The following is a 22,390-nucleotide window of genomic DNA, read 5'->3' on the forward strand; positions in this document are numbered from 1 at the left end:
TTATTTAAAAATAAAGGAATGATAATAATCTTATTATTTCTCATAAATAAATAAATTATATCGATGTATAGAAAGAAGAAAAACCGATATATCACTATATAATTTTAAGAAAGAAATTGCAAATTTCTTTGCATCATCAAACAAACGAAACGAAAGTATATATATATTGAAATAATTTTTATATCGATTAAAATTATCTCTAATTTCGAGACGATCGTTGATAATTTTCTTTTCTTGTAAATAATGCTTGAAACTTAAAAAAAAAAAAAAAGAATTGCACGACGTATGAAGAAATTAAATGAATATGAAATTTTGTTTTGTTTCGAGGCATTTGTTAAAGCACGAAGGATAGATAGAAAGTATTTTTTCGTTTGGAACAACTGATTTTACCTGGAATCGAGAACGAAGAATTCCGAGGCGTTGATCAATCATGACGACACGAGAGTTTCATTCCGAGATCGATTATTATGGGCCAGTGTCGGGTTACATACCCCGGGGTGGTAAACGTGCAACAACAGTGACGGTAAATCTTAAATAATCGTGAACGTTGTTTCGATAGATTTGCCATAATTCTTTACCTCGTTCACTCGTTACGGTACTTGGACTTTCTATCGTTTCTACGATCGTGTGTATCGTGGCTCGACGCGATTGTCATTTAAAACGCCTTTACTTATCGTAATTTTCACACTTTATTAACTAAACTTAAACCAAAACCTATAATAAAAACACCTTTGATCGGGGGGAATAAAACCGTGCCTATTTTTCCAATTTCTTTTTTTTTTAATTCCCCGTGGAATTTTAGTAATATTATTCTGTCTCGTAGCTTTTATTAAATCGTCTGGAAAAATAAACTGCCTCTCTATCAGCTTCGTTTTATCATTGTACCACCACAATTCACGCTTTTGTCTCGTGAAATATTCCACAAAGGATAACAATAATCCAATAATTATTGAATAATTTCAATCACGTAACCCGACAAAAAGTGATTAATTTCCAGAAATAACCCCGTTAAAAGATATTTATTTTCCACAGAAACGCATTCTCTCGAGAAATCTTTTCAATTCCAACCACAACGAGAAGCAATATTTATACCCGTTCCTTGCATAATTATTACACCGTAAATCAGCCAGGGAAATCATTTCATCCCAGTTATAAATTAACTTGTCATAAATTAAAAGTCGAGAAGTTTTAACACCTTTCCATCCATTCCATTCTTCTCCACGTTAAATAACCATTCTTGGTAAAATCGATTCGGCAATATCGATCTGACCGAGTCCTCCTAATTATCCTCGATTATTCGACGACGATTTTATTTCCAATCCAGTTTATCGAACAACTTGATCGACAGGAGGAAACGGTGGGTTAAGTGATTCCCAATTACGTAAAAGCAGCGGTCTCGAGATTCCAGGGCGTCGATGAACGATCACGAGGACACGATTTCCGAGGATCGATCGCGAGGTAAACGGTGTGACGACAGAACTAGAACTCGTTGTATATCCGGTATTATAAACTTGTCGCGTGTATCGCTGCCGTGGAATTTATGCAACTTTGCCCTTTGTCTCGGTTGATTCTCTTTCGGATACCAGAGGTCTTTGAGCTTTTTCGTTTCTGTATTCGAGTCGTGAGCTCGAGCGTTGCGCAATATCTGGCGCCAGCTTTGCTTCTTACTTGGTCGAGTAGTAAGTACGAGATCACGTAGTTGAGATGAATACATATGCATAGAAACTGGAGAAATAGTTATATTTCTTTTCGTTTCCAGAAATACACGTGATGTAAAAATCTTCGAATTATTTCAATTTTTATTTTCATTTTTGTTTTTCTTACGGTTATACGAGTTGAAATGCGAGTTTTCTTCTATCTTTGAAAAACAAATAAATTATATTTATTCAAAGTAACGTAAATCATTGGGGAAACGTTCCGTTTTCGATAATGATGAATAATACGTCATAAATCGTAGGGTTAACGATACGGAAGCTTTTGAATCCAACACGGAGAGAACGGTTGGAGAAAGAAAATTTATGCAAAACGTTTATTCTACCGAGTTACAATCCATTTTCTATAACGTATGATTTCCCTCCTGTTGAAAATTTTCGATATTCCATTGAAATTATTTCCAATTATTTCCGCAACAAGTTACGTTTCAACGCAAATATAAATTTATCGTATTTCGCGTATAAATAATTTCACGATAACTTTCAACGTTATTCATCAAATTTTTCTTTTTTTTTTTCTTCGTCAAAACGATTAATTCTCATCCAATAATCCCAAGAGCAACTGACTCTAAACACTCGCGCAATAAATCCAAGCCTAAACTCGGCAAACAACATTTATAATTCGATTTATCCATCTGTGCAAAAATTCCATGCATTTTCTCAAACTTGCCAATTCATCGAGTAAGAAAGCTCTCCTCCCCAAGATAATATCGTACGCACGTATAAGAACAATTTTCGTTCCGGTGCTTAGGAGGCTGCCGTTTCAGGTCATAGTTGATTCCAAGTCGATATAATCGGCGACTTTCTCCGGGCCGTGTTTAGTAAGGTCTTATAAAGCGGAGCCGTGGCGAGGCTTGTCCGATCTGACGCGATAAACCTGCCTGAAAACCTATTGTTACACCCGAGTTCTTCCCCTCTCCGCGGCTAAATTATCCAAATGCATTCGAATACCGTTCCACGTCGGCTAACAGTAAACCGCCCCTTCATTTTTCCGGATATATTCCACAGAGAGCAAGACAAATTTCTCGTTAGCCTGGGCCGCGATGATAAATTTCTCGATGCCCTCGCGGAGACAACGGAAACCAGCGGCTCAACAACATTCGATCCTTGCTTTCTTCTCGTGTTTGATCGTGAATCGTGCCTTTAATATTATTATTATTAAAAATCGTGTTCTAAAAATCGTAGATAAATCATTATTACAATAAATTTCTTGATAAAATCTATTAACAGTGATATACAAAATAATATAATTTGTATACATTTATTATATTATTTTGTATCTTTTAATACGAGGTGCATTTTTAAAAATATCACGACGAATTATATTTCATATCGGTTGTTTAAAATATTTCTTTCGATCGATATCGGATTTTGTATCTTTAATGTGATAGTGAAGTAAATTTGCTTGTAAAATGATGGAATATTTTTTTTTAAAAACAACACGTTTTGTTTTTAAAACTCTGAATTTCTATTTGGTCGTAGGTAAATAATAAGTGAAAATTTGTGTAAGTAGAAAGTAGTAAGAAACGTCATATGTTAATTTGAATATTGATATAAATTTAATTTGACGGTGCAAACGGTGTTGAAATAAAATTTCATCGAATTTTTCTAAATATAAATTTAGATCTACCTTCTATGATATTCGAAATAAAAATAGAATTTAATTAAAATATCGAAATCGTGCGAGAAATTGGAATATTATCAAATAGATTATCGTTGAATCACGTACTGGCGTTAATATAGAATCGTACCAGTATATATTTTCCCAGCTTTTAATTCAGATTTTTTTATTTTCGGATAAATCTGGTGAAATGAAAGAAACGAAGAATTTAAGTATGCCGGTCAACGAACGTTGGCTAACAAATAAAAAGTGAAGAAACAATGTAAAGACGATTATGGTGACAAACAACATTATTCAAAGTCGTTCTTTCTACTATTGCTAATAATTGCAACCTTTTCTCAAATTCTGTGTCACACGTTGCACCGTCAATCAACTTTTCCGCAAGGGCGTGCTTTCACTCGTCTTTCACATCGCATACAAACTAGATAGATCTTCTTCTAAAATGCAATTAAGATTACCGAATCTTCCCAACGAAAAGTAATTTCCACTTAGGAGGAATATATGATTTATAGATTCGTTCGAACGTATACCATTTGTTTCGATTTTCGCATCGAGAAAAATCAGATGACCAATGGTACCCGGATATTCGCATTATTTTTCCTAACATTTTGCCAACATCAAGATAAATACGAGATATTTATCAAGATTTATGACTATCAAAGGATAAATTACGTAATTTTCCCGTCTTAACCCAATTACGAAGAGTCGAAATATTTCCTTTCTGTGCGTGAATTAATTTACTCTTGAATATAAATACAAATTAGAAAATTTCTTTTTTACGTTCCAAACAAATATTCCTAGGAAATGTTACAATGAATGAACAATAAAAAAAATTCGTATAACGTAAACCTATTTGATCTTCTTTTCAATTTAATTAATTCAATGAATTTTACGTTGAAATATAACACGATAATTAAACCTACAAAACAGACAATGTTCGAAGATATTGAACGAGGATATTGGAGATAAAATAAACATACTATTAATAAAGAAACTTTTGAAAACAAGGTTGAATAAAATATTCATCTTTTTTCACGCGTAAAATTCAAATCCACAATGGATTCCCCCGCGGGACGATCCTGTAAACCGATTCGCAACACCGATCAATCATCGAAATAAATAACAAGAATAAAATAAATCATCCAATTCAACATCATCATCTCCGCCTCTCACTTTCGCACGAATTAGCTCCCTCCCCTTCCCCCTCGGCCAACATGTCACGCCGACTCAGCAGATTTTCGTTGCATTCACAGCACGGAGCAAAACGGAGCAAAACCGTTTAATCACCGGTCAAGTCGATTCTTTCCTTCGCGACGAGAGGAGAGGAGAGGAGAGGGGACAATGAGAGAGAGTTTTTTCTTTTTTTTTTTTCTTTTCTTTTAGCGCGCGCGCGACGGGAGAAAGGCGAGGCGATTTTATCTTTGCGCCCGGCGTATAAAGCGGCGATATATCCAGCACTCGAGATCGATTTGCATAAGCTTCCACGGTGAACTAGGAAAAGGCAACGCGCTTAATTAACGTGTCCCGCTCCGCGGTACTACTCCGGGTGCAGATTTATACGTGATCGTAACCGCACGATCCGAGGAGTCATCATCTCGTTAAGGAAACTTTAAAGGATTCCCAGCCGTTTCGAAAAACCGCGCGCAATGCGGAAGTCGGAGCGCGACAACGGTTCCCGGTTGCCGCCGCGTACCGCTAAATTTCGTTAAAAAATCCTATGTCCGACATTCATACGCTTCCATCACTCGATCGCTCGCCCCTCGCATTCCTCGCGTTGAAGATCAACTCGGGGAGAGGAGGAGGAGTGGACCAACTTTTTCTGATCACGAAGAAAGGCCAAGTGGATCTCGAACAGTAAATCGACTGTTGAAAATATCCGCGTCAATCAAAATGTTTGCGATTATTTTTCCCTAATACCGTTACTCGAAATCTTGAGGACAGTGCAACAATCGTTTAACGATTCGAGAAGAAAATTTCAACGTAAAACAATAATCTTCTTATTTATTATACGTCTCTAATAAAGATAAATAAGATAGCTCTTATTCACTTTCATAGAAGAAAGTTAAACGTCATCGCGTATGGAGAATCGTAGTGATAATTATTTTATCGAGATAACCAGCCGATTTAAAGCATAATTTCATTTTTTATATGATTCTCAATATACGTGGAAAACGAGTAGCGCGTCGCGTATACGATATTTAACGCGTAATGGATACCTCATCTTCCTTCTACTTCATCGTACGTGCAACCTCCGATCGCATCCTTCCGGCTTAGTGAAGTTATTATCACTCGTGATTACAAGTTAAGCCTCCCCTTCGATTCGCGTTTCGTGTTTCGCGCCAAGGTTAACCTCGCGGGGAAGGAAACGTAGTTGCATGCACGGATTCCATCCGTGTAGTACCATCGGGAGCCGAAAAATAGCGTGGACTAAAACGGTCCCTCGTTTACAATTACGGATCGTCTCTCGAAGAAAGAGAGACAGAGAAGGGGGGGGAGTACGTTGAGGTAACACGCATTTTTCCATGCACACGGTTAGAAAGGAATTAATTTGCAAGATAATGAGCGTGCCGATGTAGCTAGCACGCGTTCCCTGTACACCGGCCGGGTACATTATCGATTCGAAAAGCGAACACCACGCACGAAAACGCGTTTCTATGAATCATCTCATCCGTATTCAAACGATCACGTTTCGCGAATCGAGGAGGAAGCCACTTAACGAAACCATCTCGCCCGATTAACCCTCTCGTTTTCTCCTCCTTCGTCCTTTGTCTCTTCAGAGTCCTTGCTCTTGACAGTGACTGTTAAAAGCGAACTGTCCTGAAGAAGAGGAGAGATAAGTTTTCTCGTTGAACCGATCAATTTAAATTGCAACAGGTCGACGATGATTGGATTAAATCACAGAGATATTGGAAAGAAAAGAGGGGATTAAGGAGTCGCGTAACTTAATTTTCCGCGCGAGGAAACGATTTCACTTCCAAATGGAATCATTGAATCATCCCACGGAATCGTATATATACCCTGTGCACACTTGCTTGCTATTTCTCAACGCGATCCGTGCATACACGATTCCTTTATTTTCCAAGCTACATGCACCAACGTACCCACCTACTGTGGATCAAGGACGACGCACTGCACGCTCACCTGCATGCTTATACGGGATTTTAAAATGCAACCAAGATTTTGCACCTCGGTGTAACGAACTTTTATCGATCAACCCTGAAACGTACGTACCCGCGTGATGCAATGCGACCTTCGCCTTTATCTACAAGTTTCTGTATTTCGAGATACAGAAATTCAAGTACGCCAAGTTTTGGTGTTAGAGAAATGGAAAAATTTATCGTGTTACGAATTTTTCCTTCTATTTTCTAATATTGATATCTTTAGTATTCAAAAAATTCGAAAACGTCACTCGACCGATTTTTTTTTAAGCTTTTCGAAATTTTGAAAAATTAATTATTTGATTAGAATGATGGAAAATAGCAGGACAAGCAGTACGTCCGTCTGAAGGTGGGAAGAAAAATCAGTCCGAAAAGACGAAGTGTTTTGCAAGGAAGTATCGAGGCCCCTTAACGGGATCCTCCCATTGGCCATCTACCATAAATTATACATTATATCGTATAAGAGGCGGCCCACGTGGCGGCGAATCGTAGAGTGCAACGATGCGCCTTTTTTCCCCCCTCTTTGACCGGTATAATAATTTATGTCCCGTCGTAACGCGCTCGATCCCCTCTCAATAAAAATATTTAATTACAATATGAGATTGCCTTTTTAATTTGCGCCGCGATATTTCAAATATCCTCGCTTGTTTGAACGCGATTAATCGGTCCTCGTTACGCTTATTAATCGTGAAAACTCAATTACACCGTCAATGTGTCAATTTTTCGATACGTGCTCCAACTTTAAGAAAAAAGGAAGGAGGAGAAGAAAACGCTTGGTTGGAAAATAAGGATATGGCAAATAATTTTTTTGTGGTATTAATTTATGAATATTATTATTAAGGGGATAAAAAAAAAATGAAAAGGAAGTTTAATTACGAGATGAAATTTCGATCTTTAACGAAACTTTACCCTTCCATTTACGGATAATTTGTATCTTATCGACGCATCTGTCGGCTAATAAAACGGAAGGCTAATTGATTGAAACCATCTATCAAAATAGGATACAATGTTCAATCGTTGATTGAATTAATAAAAGAATACCACCTTCAAATTCCTCGCAAAAGGAATTAATTCTGTTGGACGAGGTAAAACGTGGGTGGGTGCGTCGAATAGGAGGGCAACTGTAACTAATTACAAAAGGTAATGGCAAAACCGATGAACAATGTCATTTCACCGACACCGTGAAATTAATTTTCCTTCTATCTCCCGAGGGAAAAATGCGAGTTAAACGTTTAAGATGATAATAACTTCGGGCCAATGATCTTCAATTTATTCCGGTAAAATACGACGTAAAATACGGGATTGATCATTGTTGAATCGTTGAACAATGTGGCATTGAATTTTACGTTTAATGCCAATGTGACTACTTTACCACCTACGCGTGATTGAATTTGCCTATATATAGATAATTTTTATCTTCTTGACATTGACTTTGATTGATAACGCGATAATCGTTCAGGATAGGTTTATTAACTTGTTACTTGCTTGAACATTTTTTAATACAATGTTAAATCATTTCTTTTTCTTGTCGATGCACAGCAATAATAATTCTTTTTCCTCTCGTATAATTTTCCAGAAACCATGTTTTATTTTATATGCAACAGCTTCTTGTTGAATATTCATGAATAGTTGTATAATTCTTTATAAAATTATTATTATCATCAAGCTTTAATTGGAATTTGTCAATCGATCACTTAATAAGCATTACGATTAATTTTGATATCAATTTTTCTCTCTCGTAAAATTCTAAGAATAATTATGAATCGTAATATAATACAAGTTCATAGAACGTGATCGCATTTCACAGACACAATTTTCTCCTTATTAAATTGAAACAACGATGGAATTTTATTATTGTCGTAATTATTATTAATTCCGTTGTTCAAACACAACGTTGTATTCTTCTTGTTTATCGTCGTGGATACCCGCGAATCTATAATATTTCCTTGTCAATTTTACTCACTCTTTCGTTAAGCTAATTTTAACCCAATATTCAAATTACAATGAAATAGCTTGGGAGGATTTTCGCGTCACGCAATTATGCATTTTTCTAAGCCATTCATCGTGCAATTTCTCTCGAAACTTCGGAGTGGTAAACGTGTACAACAACGGGTTAACCGCGCTATTCACGGGTAATATAAAAATTACCACCCATGCGTGAAGATCGGCTGTAACAAAATATAAATATTCCATTAAATTATTATTGAACTCGAGCATCCATTTCTTTCTTTTTTTTAAATCAAACGTGCAATTTAACTCGCACCCTGCAAATCGAATTATCGAATCTCATCGACGATTAACATTCATACTTGGACGATGCAATTTTTAATGAATAGTTTACCTGGAATGGGATACTTCAACAAAGCTCTAATCTTCAGAACGATGATCGGTGCCCAGCAGGCCGCATCCGTTAAAACGATCAGAAAAAATCGCAGGGCGAATTCAGAATCGCCGACAGACAAGGAACAGGCGTGTCTCGTTTTCCAAATGCTCAGGAACATGCCGAAGTAAGCGAAACCGATCGTGATCAGCCTGTAATCGCCAACTAGCATTAACCTTACGACTCTTTCCTCCTCGTTTCGAAACGAAGTAACGATTTATCAAACCTCGATGAACTATTTTTTAATTTCTATAATTCTTTTTTTTTAAATAGTCACTGATTGCTTACCCCATAAGATTTATTCCTAGAAAGATGAAGGCCGAATATTCCCATCCGATCAGGAACGGATCGTCGATGTGCAGAGGGAAGCACATTCCGTTCACTCCGTAAAATCTCGTGCTGCTTCGCCAGATGATCACTTTCAAACGAATATTACAATTAGTTTAGGAAACATGCTATTATCTGTGGATTTAATTATTAGAGCAGAATGGAAAATAAAACAATTCGTGCTTCGAGAAACGAACGAAGAGATTTTGCAAATAAAGGAATTTGATTCCTCTCCTTTAAAGAGTGCAAATTATATATAAAAAAAATATAATAAAAAATAAATATTGGAAAGAAAATTATTCATTATTTAGAATTTCGATATTACTTAAATCATTAAATGTTACTCTCTTCTATACAATTAGAATATAATGCAATTGATTCACAAAATGGCGAAACAAGCGCATCGTCTGGCTCGTATTATTACAACCGTTTAACAAGTAGCCCGACATCTTGATAGGTTAGATATTATCACCGATCAAGATCCTCGAACAAATAAGAAAGGTGAAAATGAACCTGGCGCGAGAGCGAGTGTAATTCCTATGATCCAAATGATGATCACCGATGTAGATGCTGTCTGGGGTGTCATGGTACGGTGACCTTTCAGTGGTGCCGCGATTAGCACGTATCGTTCCATAGACATGAACGACAGGATCAATACAGAAACCTTGATAAATCGTTTCCATTTCAATAAAATCAACATCCGATTACTTTACAAACACACGAATATTCAATAGATATTAAAATAAAAGAGTCTGTACAACTCGATGTTTCGATGTGTGAACGATATTTCAATCTTTTAAATTATATTAATTGTGGAAAAGTATAGAAAGAAAATTGCCAATAAATATTCGATAAATATATATATGTATAGTCGAGATGAAATTTGAGAACGATTAATAAATTATTTGAGAATTTATTGAGAATACCTCTAAAGACGTCATTGCCAAAATTCCTAAGAAAGTGCAAAACCAGGAGGACATCCACGTGCTGGCAGTTTGGTAGTAATTATCGCGGAATATTATGTCCGTAAGAGCGACTATGAATAGGTACAATCCCATCAACATATCGGAGACTGTAAAAAGATTGTACGATTCCTTGCATGATTTACGACGCATAATATTAAGATAGATGTGTCATTTTAACAACAAACGATCGATTCTTTTTTTAAATAAAGTTTCAAATAAATATTCCATTTTGTAACGCTATATATCATGCAACGAAAACATTAACATTTTGTTTATAATTATTATGGAATAGGGATAATAATATTTGTTATCTTAATTTCATAAATTTAGCGTACGTTAAATAATATATTTAGAATATAATTTACCTGCTAAATTCCGAATAATGATGGTTAATACTCGGTTCTCGTCTTTGGCCGTGAATCTTCCCCATAATACAAGCACATTGCCCACACAGGTGACACCAGAAATTATCCATACTGCTGCTCGTAACAAAGTTTTATCGAGCAAGTGAGATAACGACGATACGCCTGTGTAGAATATTGCATCGAATATGAAATCCATTATTTGCATTTTAATATTTTTTTTTCTTTTTTTCCTTTTGAACGAGCCAAAAGTTTAATAACAAGTTTAATCGGAATTATTACGATTATTATTAGTTATTATATTAATAACTAGTAGATATTTTATAAGCGTGATTAAAATCATTAAGTAATGTTATAGTAGCTGTAATTTCGTGAGAAATGTATTTAATGGGCTAATAGTAGCCTCATAACCCATTAACGTCAGATTATTTTATGCGAGGGTTGTTCGTGATTAAAGCCGCATAGGTAAGTTAATAGGACGTAGTAAATCACGATTATTTATAAGGATGAACCGAAAGAACACGTTTATACCGAGTTATTATTACCGAGTTATAAAGTTTAAATTAATTTTAGTTTAATATATCTTGTAATTGAATAATATTTCCAATGAAAGAAATTAATCGTGTCATTTTTCTTTTTTTTAAACTCTTACCGTCGCTGGTGGGTCGACATCGTTTTACGTTAGGTGTGTACGTAGCACAATAATGAAACTTCTTGAAGTATCTGTAAAACGATATTCGAAAAATTCCATTTACGTACGAGATAAACTTGTAAACCGACGTTTGAACACGGATAGAATCTACTTACATGAAGTCCAACATCTCGAACACGTTGAACGTATCTTTCTCCAACGAATCCAAATTTATACCCTCCAAGTCTCTAAAAATCAAGCGCTGAATTACTCGATTAAGAAAAAAGAATTTCCACAAATGGCGAGTATGAATAATAATGTAAAATATAGAAATTTGAATTAGAACTTACAGAGAGCGAAGTCTCGTCAACGGGCTCAAAACGGTTATCGGTAAATTATGTAAATGATTATAACCTAATTGTCTGTAATGAATAACAATTTTCAAAATTATTCACGTGTAACACCACCCAGGCTTTATAATAATCCCCCGTTTAAACGGGCTTTAATTCTACCATAAAATTTGCTAAAACGACACGGCAAAACTCGTATCGGCCTTATTTCCCGCGCGTACGTGCCGCTACAATAAATAAAAGTTTTAACGCCGGCATACGTGACGTTCCTCTCGTTTGCTTTTCTAACGCCGTGTGTACGACGGTAAATATCAGGTAAACATGTTGCAAGCACGCGCGTAGCTTAAGACGTGTAGCGTTACAATTTATGTGGATACCGGTGCCTCGTATACTTACAGGCTCGTCAGATTTTTTAACGGTTGGAATACATTGAGCGGGAGGGTCGTTATTTCGTTGAACGCCAAATTACTGAAAGGGAAAAAAATCCGTTTTGCACACGACACACGGATGATGTACGACGGACATAACTTCGTTACACTGCCATAAGGAGCGTACGCAAATTGATGTAACGCGAGGAACTTACAGTTCGACCAGCTGCTCCAAATTTTGAAACGTGTCCTCCTCGATCCCCTTTATCTTGTTCCTTTGCATACTTCTGGTCCAGTGGTTCATAAATAACAACGGTTAAAAAAGAAATAGCTTTAACTCCTCTTAGCGGAATTTAATTCTTTGATATTATTGTTTGCGCGAAGAATTTTACGTTCTATGAGACGTTAAGTGATAAATTAGAATAGAATTTTAGAAGGATAGTCCGTGATTACAATAATTGCGAGATAATCGCGAGACACGTCGTTTTTCAGGGATTAATCTTTCCATCGTTTACTATTATTTACTTACGTACGTACAGGGATTTTAACGAGGGACATCCATCGAACAAAGGAATTGATTCGAAATTATTTTCATCCAAGAATCTGAAATTTGAATTCTTATGTAAATTTGAAAAAAAGAAAGAAAAGGAAGAGAGAATTGAACTTACATCTCGCTAAGCTCTGGCAATTCCGACAATCGTAATCCTTTCGAAGTCAATTGATTTTCGTTCAAATTTCTATAATAATAAGATGAATTCTGAGATTAATTAATATAATATTGTGTTTCAATCATCTTACATCAGTTTCAAATAAACGCTCCCTTTCAAGTCTGAGAAATCCGCCATAGTGAGCCGATTCTTATTGGCCTTCAAAGATTCCAATTTAATCAAACCGGTAAAATGTCCAGGTAGAAATTCACCAATCTCGTTATTATCCAAAGCTCTGTTCAATCGAAAATTTATTCATCATTTTATATACGAGAATTAAAATTACATTCCATATACTCACAGCCAGAACAATTTGGTTAAATTGGCGAAAGCTCCTTTCTCTAGCTCACGTATATTACTGCCATCAAGATACCTAAAAGGTGGCATTAATAATACATTTTTCAAATATTCATATTGGTTTAATAAAATTCGAGGCAAAAGTAAAAGCTTACAGTATACGAATCTCGGAATATTGTGCGAATGCACCCGCCGAGACACGTTCGATCGAGCTATCGTACAAAGTTCTAAAAGAAAGATCATCGATAAAGGATAAAGAAACGTAGTCTATTAACGTTGTAAAAATTAAAAAATTATACGCTCGAGGAGGAAGGAATTCGAACGTTTCGTAACGTTTAAAAAAATTCTTACATGGAAGTAGTTTGAGAAGATAAGTTTCGTGGAATATCCGAGTATCCTTGACACGTTGCACGGCACATCACGTACTTACAACTGACAGGAACGTCGGTGGAATCTAGCAGAAAAATACGTAAATTGACAATTCTTATCTCGTCCATTGCGTATCTTTCTTTATATCGTAGCATTTTTATTTCCGTTACACGATATTGTGTTCCGTTCCCCGATAAATTATGGATATTGCTTTACCACAAACGAACTCCTTCACAGCTTTGGAATCTCTGTCACTGCCAAACCAGTCCAATACCCCGTGATAATCATCTGCATACAAAGTAAACTTTTTATATTTGCCCCGCTCGGACAGGGGAGGGGCGGGGGAAGGTTTGGCATTTATACAGTGTAAAGAAGAAGATGCGGCGGCGTATATAAAAATGTCATAACATCGTAACTAAATTTTAAATTTAATTTGTTTCTTTGACCGGGAAAGAGGTGGTTTGACGATACTCTTGGGCCAATACAAAAGTGTCGTACGTGCAAATAACAAAATGTCCAAATCGTTATTTTTTTGTAATGGATTCCTTTTTGGGAGGGAGAAGGAGGGGTGAAAAATAAATACAATGAACCGACAGCAATTTTGCTCGTCATCTCCGTATGGACATTGGATTTCTTGGTCGCACCAATTTCTCTGGGGTAAGCATATAGTGGTGTTCTGACAAAGGAACGTTCCCATTGGACAAGTATCTGAAATTAGGAAAATTAGAATTAGATATATGCCTTTCCAACAATTGTTTTCAAGCGTAAAGATTCAATGAAACGCGAATAGAGAGAATGATTTAAATCGATCTCTCGCTTGCAAATGAAAAACGTATTATTACATAAGCATTTTTTTTTTGTATTAACTCCATTTTATTTCTTAATCGTATTATTATGAAAAAGAAGTAATCTTACGTATATAAAATAATTGAAACATAATTCCAAAATCTCAGGACAATTTGATAATTTTAAATCGCAAATAATTTCTTAATAATCCTTTTAACATTTCGTCTATCGAAGAGATAGTGAAAAATCAAATTACGCTTTTTTTTTTATTAATAAAGATCGCATACCTTGGCTGAAATAATACATCAACCCCGACAAAAGGCACGTGGTCGCGATCAGGAACGCGCCTATCGTACCGATATATTTGTACCTCATCTCGAAACTCGAACTCCTCCCTCCTTTAAAAGCGTTCTAACGCCCCTGTGCTCCACGGGTTTCTGTGTCTTCCCTCGCATGAACAACGTTCCCCACATGCGCACGGTGCAACGACTGCATGACACTGGTTGCATTCGCTAGCTCGGTCGCAAGCTCGGCCACCACGCACACGCGCTCTTCATCGTCCTCGAATCAGGATTTCTTGTCCGTCCTTTGCGGCTCTGTTGCGATCCGAAATTACGTCGATCGATTTATCTTAGCGATCTACGTAAATCGTGACGTGGAACGCAATAGCCTTTCTTGAAACGAAATCTTGAATCGACGAGTATCTTCTCAAGTTCGAACTTCTCGCGTGTAGATCATTATTGATGGATCGATTGATTGATGGAAAATGGTGATGAGGTTGTTGCAAGCAGCGTTTAAGAAATCAAGACAAAATTTGACAGGGATATTATCCAGTTTTTATTTTTTATAACCTAATGAATTGAAATATCGGAGATAGAGAAAGTCGCACAGTTTTGTACGAATCGAATACGCGTTTTGATTGAAAGGAAAGGAAAGTGAAGAAAATAATTGTTCGTCGATCGTGCAAAATAAAAATTGTATTAAACGTGGTTAAGCGCATAGGAAGTAATAATTGCTCAATTACGTGCCCGCTCGGAAAGTTCACTCACGATCGTCGCACCAAGGGAAAACTCTATAACGTATGCAGATACGTCTTTGACAAAGTTGGAGTCACGATTCGAGCAATTCGCGCCAATGGCGTGACTCGCCTCGAAACAATACCGATCGAGGAATGTGTAATTACCCATTAATGGGGAACTAGTATCGATCGAACGTCCATCGTCCACCATTCCAACCGAGCAGAATTTCTGATTCATTTTTTCCAATGAAAATTGCACAATCCTCCGTCCAATTTCCCTCGTGAAAAGTTCCTGCATTTACGAGTAATCCAACTTTTTACAAAAAAGGGAGAGCAATTTTCATTGGAAAAATTAGAAATTCTGACAATAAGTTGGAATTTTACGATACGTACAAATCCGATCGAAGATAAATATTTAACGAGACCGATACGAAAGAAACTATTACAGGCGTCTTATAGAAGAAAAAGTTATCCTTACGACATGTTCTCTTCTATTCCATTCTCGAAGATGAAAACCAGATTAAAATTGATACGAAGAGAGGCTTAATCTCATCGCGGCATTTTTTCGAGACGTTCGAAAATCTATAAACTGCAATCCTCGTTACGTTTATAATATATATAATATATATAAAGTAAAAACTTTAACGACTCTCGATACTGTGTCAGATTTCACGAACGCCTCCTCGACGATGAGGAGGCCGATATCGTCGTACGTAGAACTGTTCTACGACAAGAACGTGATTTCGTGGAGCAAACGGCTGTTGGGCTTATCCGGCCTGTGGCCAGATAATCGCAACGACGTTCGATTCTTTCTCTACATTACGTACGTCGTGATCTTCACTTGGCTGGAGATCGTGACACTGGTGCAGAATATACACGACCTTGAGAAGACATTGAAAAATATCACGCTATCGTTCCCAACCATCTTGATAGTGCTGAAGGCCGTGATGTTCCGGATGAATATGCATCTCGTCCTACCGTTGCTGACGGTCGTCAAGAGGGACGTGAACGAGGGCCTGTATCGGTCGGCGGAGGAAAGGCGGACGGTCGTCTGGTATAACGTGGCCGCCACTTTATTTTCCACCTCGTCGGCCTTGTCTTTATTCTTCGTGCCCACGTTGTTTTACGCCAAGCCAATCATCGGCTGCCTTTTATCGAGTAAGTTCGATCGCGAGACGCTCTCCCCCGATCTCTTTCCGTAGTTTTTTTTTCCAAAATAAAGTATATTTATTTATAACTTCATCGATGACGTTTCTTCGATATTCTTCGCCGAGAAGAATCCGCGCGTGTCTTTTTTTTAAATTCTAAAAATTAACACACTTTCCATATACTTCGAAAGAGATATATATTCATTATCCACTTGTCAAATTTTTACAATCGCAAAGAATTTTATATATATATATACGGTCGAGCATCGGTAAGAATAAACATGGATATCGATTTGGTGTAATATTGGAAGAATTAACAATCGAGAGAATTTCAACATCAAGAACTTAATTTTACACCCGTGTATCGAGAATGACGTTTCATTAAAAGTCGAAAGAACGTCTCTGGATCCGGTCTTCGTTGCGAAAAGAGTGGTAAAAATGGCGGTTTTATTAAACCGGCGGGCATTATCGACGCGTCACGGTTAGTCGGGTAAGATAAATCAAGATTTTAATGCGGACTTTATCGCTCGAATCCAGGAAACGCACTCGATATCTGTATCCATATGATCGCGCTTACAGTTACCTAGCAGTGTGCAGGTTTATGGTGTTTCGTGGCGAGACAGTTACTTCCTTCACGGATACACAAAACGGTTACGTTTTACGAGGTTGTCACAGTTCGACGAGGATTTTGCACGACGACCACCGGCAGTGTTCGGTTTCCCTTTTTCGCAACGGCCGGCCAAACGCCAATTTATGTACTCGATGGGCTTCCACGTTCTTCCCTCTCTTCGTTTTTCGATAAGTGGCGGCCTAAGTAGCGGAGAGTGGATAGCCGGATTTTTAGCTTTCCCGATTTTTTTCATTTTTTTTTTTCCGAGATGGAGTGGAGTGAAAAGTTTCAGTTATTATTATCGCGTTCTTCGTTACGTAACGTGGAAATCTTCGATGTTTTTTCGATCCATTGACTTTCATCAAAATGTAACGTTAATTATTTTATTTTTAATTATATGTAATTTATACGCGCTTGGAAATATTTATTATACAATTTATATTAATCTTATCCATTCACAGAGTACAATAATTGTACCCTTCCTTTCGAATTACCCATGAAAGTGAATAACGTTTACGAAATAACGAAACTGCAAACGTACGCCTTGTTCTGCGTTTATTTGATACCGACGAGTACGTTGTTAACGATCGGTGCAACAGGGGCGGATAGCCTTCTGGTGACGTTAACGTTCCATCTTTGTAGCCAACTTTCGATTGTAGCGTATCGCATGAGAAACGTCAATATCGAGCCGAAGATATATTTTCCGAAAATGAAGGCACTCGTTGAACGGCACACCGAGCTTTTACGGTAAGTCGTTCGTTTAAAATAATATCTAAACTTTGATACAGAAGACATTAGGATCACTCACTTGTTTAATTTAATTGTAGATTGGCGAATATTTTAGCGAACACGTTTAGCTCTCTGATGTTTGTACAAACATTAGGATTAATATTCTCACTGTGTATTGTGGTCTATCAATTACTTATGGTAATGTTATAATTATTTGGATATTTATAATATAATTTTTGCACTTTATTAAAAAGCAATTGATCCGTGTTTTTTTTTTTAAATTTAACGAGGATCTTGCAATTATAAATATTTTCTAGACAAGCGAATCGGGAGAAGATATGAATACGATACATTTTATAATCTATTCTTGCGCTGTTATACTGTTAGCATTCTGCTATTGTTTCTTGGGAGAGTGTCTCATTAACGAGGTAATTATGAAAAATCTTACAATTAGAGAGGAACATATTTTTATTTATTTAAATTTGTTTTTTCAACTTGCAATTTTTTAAATATAATAATTCAATTTAATTGATTGGGATTCAACAAATTCTAAGCTAGTTTTAAATTAATTAAATATCCTGTTGAATTGTTTATTATATTAAATTACTCTTTGGATAAGTTATAATTTTCCAGCAACATTTTAATCGAAATATCTTTAAAATGTCTCATGAATATTTATCAGAACACTTACAATTTACACATAGACAGTTTTAATAAAACCATAAATCGCTATTATTTTCAGAGTAGCGAAGTGCAAATGGCTTGTTACTTTACTAATTGGTACGATTTACCAGAGCAGTACACGCGGTCTTTAATATTTTGTATCGCTCGAGCGCAGAAACCGTTATACCTAACAGCTGGCAAGTTTTACGTGTTTTCTTTAGAAACTTTTGCCGTTGTAAGCTATTCTCCAATTACAAAACTATCAAGGATCATCGTCTAAATTCTTCTCTTTTACATTTGCTTAATTTACTTATAGATAGTAAAAGCATCAATGGCCTACCTCTCCGTTCTAAAAAGTATCATCTAAACAAATTGACACCGGTTAGCAGGTTTAATTTATCAAAGAATAAAAAATAAGAATAAAAACAAAGAAGGACTTGTTCCAATCCAACTACGAACGTAACGATTAACAAACCTTAGAAACCAAATCTTAGAAACTTAAATATCAAACTTATTAATAGTTACTATTAAACGTATCTTTTCGTCGTACGATAAAAAATTAAAAATCTTCCCCCTTTAATCATCTCTCTACTTTTTTTACACTCATGAAATTTTTTTTTTTTCCTCCCCCTCCCCTTTCGTACACATGCCATGACCGCTTTATTTCACGCCACGATAAATGATGCGCGATTGACGATGATTAACCGAGGGATAAGGTGTCGGGCCAGGAAAAGAAGAAACGTCAACGTCGACAAGGTGGAGTGGCTACACAGAATCCGAAATGTCGAAATCAATATTCTTCCCGTTGGAAGGCCCACTTCCACGAACTTCCTCGTGGCGGGGCGATACATCGCGCCGATATATCAGCTTCTCGGAATGTGTCATTCCACCTAATCGTCGCCGAGCAGCGGCTCGTGTTTGGCTGAAGGAATTAAAAGAAAAATTTATTTCGGTTTATTCAAGAAAGATACAGAATGTACAACTGCCGAGGGAGGATACAAATTATGCATATAACTCGTGCTTCACGGTAAATAATCGTCCCTATTGCCAGGTCGAAGCACATGGACCCTGCCGTCGTGCGTTATCTCTTTACAACGACCTCGATCCTACGAATGGAGTAACACAGCTAACGTGCATACGGCCTTCACGATACACCGATCCTCTCCCCTCTCCCCTTTTTTTTTTCTCTCGCACCGCACGGTCCACGGTTGCAGCGCGTGTGTACACTTTCAGTGGCAGGAACTTTCAGTAACAGTGGCGCATCCTCCCGTGTTCATCTCTCCAAAAGTTAAGAGAGTCGAGAGAGAGAGAGAGACACGGGATGGATGTCCAACTCGCACGCGGAAATAAAAACGGAGACGGGAACATCATTGCACGCGTTTCAATTCTATACGACGAGAGATACACGGCCGAGGAATCGATTCGAAAGAAATTGTTGCTTGCTTGGTATGGAGCGAATTCTTAGCGATCGTGGCCGAATCGTCTGGGCTATAACATTTTTTTTCGCACGATGATTATAAAAATATGAAAAAAAAGAAACGAGAATGAAGATACGGTGTATAATAAATATTGTCGATTTCTTTTTAACACTAGAACTACCCAAACACTTTTTTCGCGATTATTGAGAGATGTGTCTGAGAATAATTTTCAACGGAAAACGATATTAAATGTATACGAGGTGTACAAACAGAGATGGAGTGGTAGTTCTAGTGATAAATATTCTGGTGGTAGCGATAATTGATAATTAATAATCTAATCTCTCTCGTGTTCGTTTCCCAGCGGGGCGATCTTATAAATCGGTTTCCACCCTCTCCTCTCACGGCGCTCATTTTTTCGTTTCTCAACGTTGACACGTATCGACACGGAGGAAGGAGGGGCTTGCTTCTTCGTCGGTACCGAGAACCTAAAAGAATTTCATCACGGTTACAACGATTCGTTCACGCGAGGGTCGTGCGAGATCATGAGTATCGTGTAGTACGTACGTACGACTCTCGGTTCACTAAAAAATCGGATCCATACCATTTTTTTTTCCCCTTCTCCGCACATTTTTTTTGTTTATTTAGGTCTGTAAAAGGGGTATCGTGTCGGTGTATCGTGACAGCCTTTTGTACGCTGTACAAGCACATAAACACATGGTAATGTATTCGATGCTGCTTTATTTTTATCATCATTCTTTCTCTCTTTTTTCCCCCCTTCATTCAGACAAAATTGACTCACACATTCATATGTTAAAACACACGCAGCCTCGCAGATGCATTCGCAGTTTACCTCCACAATTATGTTCCATATAAAATCGTGCGTCTGTTTGTGCACGGGGTCCTCTTGTCAGTATTATGAATATGCACTTTTTTTTTTCTTTTTTTCTTTTTTTTCAAGAGTGTGTTACACCGTGATTTTACTCCGTGTGTTATTCGCGTGTCTCTTTCTAACTCTGTTGTGTATGTACGTGTTAATATTGTGCTGTCTCGTGTTTGTGTTTGTGGGTTAATGGAAGCGAGTGTTCACTAAATGTCTCGTCCGTTTTGAAATTTTTTTGTTTTTTTTGTTTTTATATCATATCGTGTTCGAGAGAAAAAGAGAGAAAAAGGGCGAGAGATAAAGGGAGGGATAAAGAGACAGAGAGAGAGAGAGAAAGAGAGAAAGGATTACAATATAAAGGGGGAACGTCCGAGAAGGATTCTAGAGACGAATGGATCGATCGAGAAACCTTCAAAATTTTGGACTTTCCGCACACTCTTATAAACACTCGTTCCTAGATAATTAGATCCTTGCCTTCAGCAAAATTTTTTTTTTCGAATTTTTCATTTTTTTTTTATTTTTTTTTCACTTGATTTTTTATTCGCTTTTTATTGTACAAGAGAAAGGTGTGTACGTGTGTATATATGTGTGTGTACGTGTATTACGGGTGATGGTTCACCGTTTCGCGTTTTTTCTTTATCCCTTTTTCGATTTGTTTTGTTCGTTTTTTTTGGAGGGTTTTTTTTTTTTTCCTTTTCTTTTAATTTGTTTTATTATTAGGTGGCTCTCGAGAACGTCGCACCGATACACAAACGAACGACGCAATGTTCTCGAGAATGGATCGAGGACACATGAATGTGCTATAGACATGTCTGACGTTTCGGAACGAAAAGATACGTGAATGGAGTTCCGAGTGCACGATCTCATTCAGTTTCTTCCTCTTTTCTTTTTCTTCTCTAATAACGATTTTTTTCTTTTCTTTCTTTTTTTTCTTTTTTTTTTTTTTTATTTATTTTTGTCTTATTTTATTTTATTTTTTTTTTCTTTCTAAGTAACAAAAAAGCACGGTACTTATTGTTACTATATACGCACGAGGATAATATTGATGTTCACTGTTTATATCGATCTGCCTGATAGTATTGTGTAAAATTTCACGATACTATATATATTCATACGTCATTTCGATAGTGATTTTTTTTTTTTTTTTTTTTTCTCTTTGCTAGATAACATTGAAGTATTATATTATGTTATTCGCACATGTTATACGCTACTCCGGTATATCAGAAAATATAGTAATGAAAGATTATTATCCGATATATCGGGAAATGAATCAAGAAATTAATAAATAAAGAAATAATGATTAATTTCAGGACTGTCGTAAAATTAAAAAGAAAAAAAAAAAAAAAAAAATTGACAGTAAACTGAAGATATTTGAAGAGGAAAGTTTGGATTATTTGGAAAATTTTCATCGAGTATAAACAGCGTTTAATTTTTAATTATTCCGTTGAATTCGTTGATATTGTGATTTAATTATAAAAAATTCTTTCTTGAGCATATTTTATTGAGCACATTACAAGCTGCTATTTTTAATTTTTAATTTTAATTTTATTAATGCTCGAAAAATTGTATCCAAACTTCGATCAAATAGTTTAGGAATTAGAATTAATAAATAAATAATGGAAAAATTACGATCAAAGACTTTGTTGGAAAAAATACGAGCAAAGCTTAGTGTGTCTTTTCGAGATGCTAATTTACACGCGTGTAACACCTAGCTTCACGAAATGTATATTTTTTCGAATAAAATGTTTCTATATAATCGTAACTTTCCCTTTTTTCGAACGTTTAAAGTTTTTAATTAGTTATCGCTATGATTAACTAAAAAAAAAAAAAAAATCAGTCGAAAATTCCTAAAAATATTTATATTGCACTAATCTTCTTTGAGTCTGTTTTA

General features: G+C 36.4%; 2 protein-coding genes across 3 annotated transcripts; one reads left to right on the top strand and one right to left on the bottom strand.

The window, feature by feature from the left end:
- Positions 1-7,942: 7,942 nt before the first annotated feature.
- LOC551621 (leucine rich repeat G protein coupled receptor) lies at positions 7,943-14,432 on the bottom strand. 2 transcript variants are annotated; one of them, XM_006571015.3, is made up of 21 exons: positions 14,321-14,432; positions 13,842-13,955; positions 13,464-13,535; positions 13,230-13,332; positions 13,034-13,105; positions 12,883-12,954; positions 12,673-12,816; positions 12,543-12,611; positions 12,412-12,477; positions 12,090-12,161; positions 11,903-11,974; positions 11,507-11,578; positions 11,333-11,404; positions 11,178-11,248; positions 10,529-10,690; positions 10,125-10,270; positions 9,712-9,862; positions 9,160-9,289; positions 8,833-9,023; positions 8,504-8,659; positions 7,943-8,424 (listed from the first exon to the last, which is right to left on the bottom strand). In XM_006571015.3, the coding sequence occupies exons 1-21, from the start codon at positions 14,406-14,408 to the stop codon at positions 8,273-8,275; spliced, it is 2,247 nt and encodes a 748-aa protein (XP_006571078.1). In that variant the 5' UTR covers positions 14,409-14,432; the 3' UTR covers positions 7,943-8,272.
- A 1,286-nt stretch (positions 14,433-15,718) lies between these two features.
- LOC724763 (odorant receptor 9a) lies at positions 15,719-19,736 on the top strand. Its single transcript, XM_001120660.5, has 6 exons — positions 15,719-16,209; positions 17,271-17,556; positions 17,637-17,736; positions 17,856-17,966; positions 18,281-18,436; positions 18,518-19,736. Exons 1-6 carry the CDS (start codon positions 15,741-15,743, stop codon positions 18,566-18,568), a joined length of 1,173 nt encoding a protein of 390 aa, XP_001120660.2. The 5' UTR covers positions 15,719-15,740; the 3' UTR covers positions 18,569-19,736.
- Positions 19,737-22,390: the final 2,654 nt, after the last annotated feature.

This window comes from Apis mellifera, linkage group LG1 (assembly GCF_003254395.2).
Source record: "Apis mellifera strain DH4 linkage group LG1, Amel_HAv3.1, whole genome shotgun sequence".
In the NCBI taxonomy this organism is placed as follows: domain Eukaryota; kingdom Metazoa; phylum Arthropoda; class Insecta; order Hymenoptera; family Apidae; genus Apis; species Apis mellifera.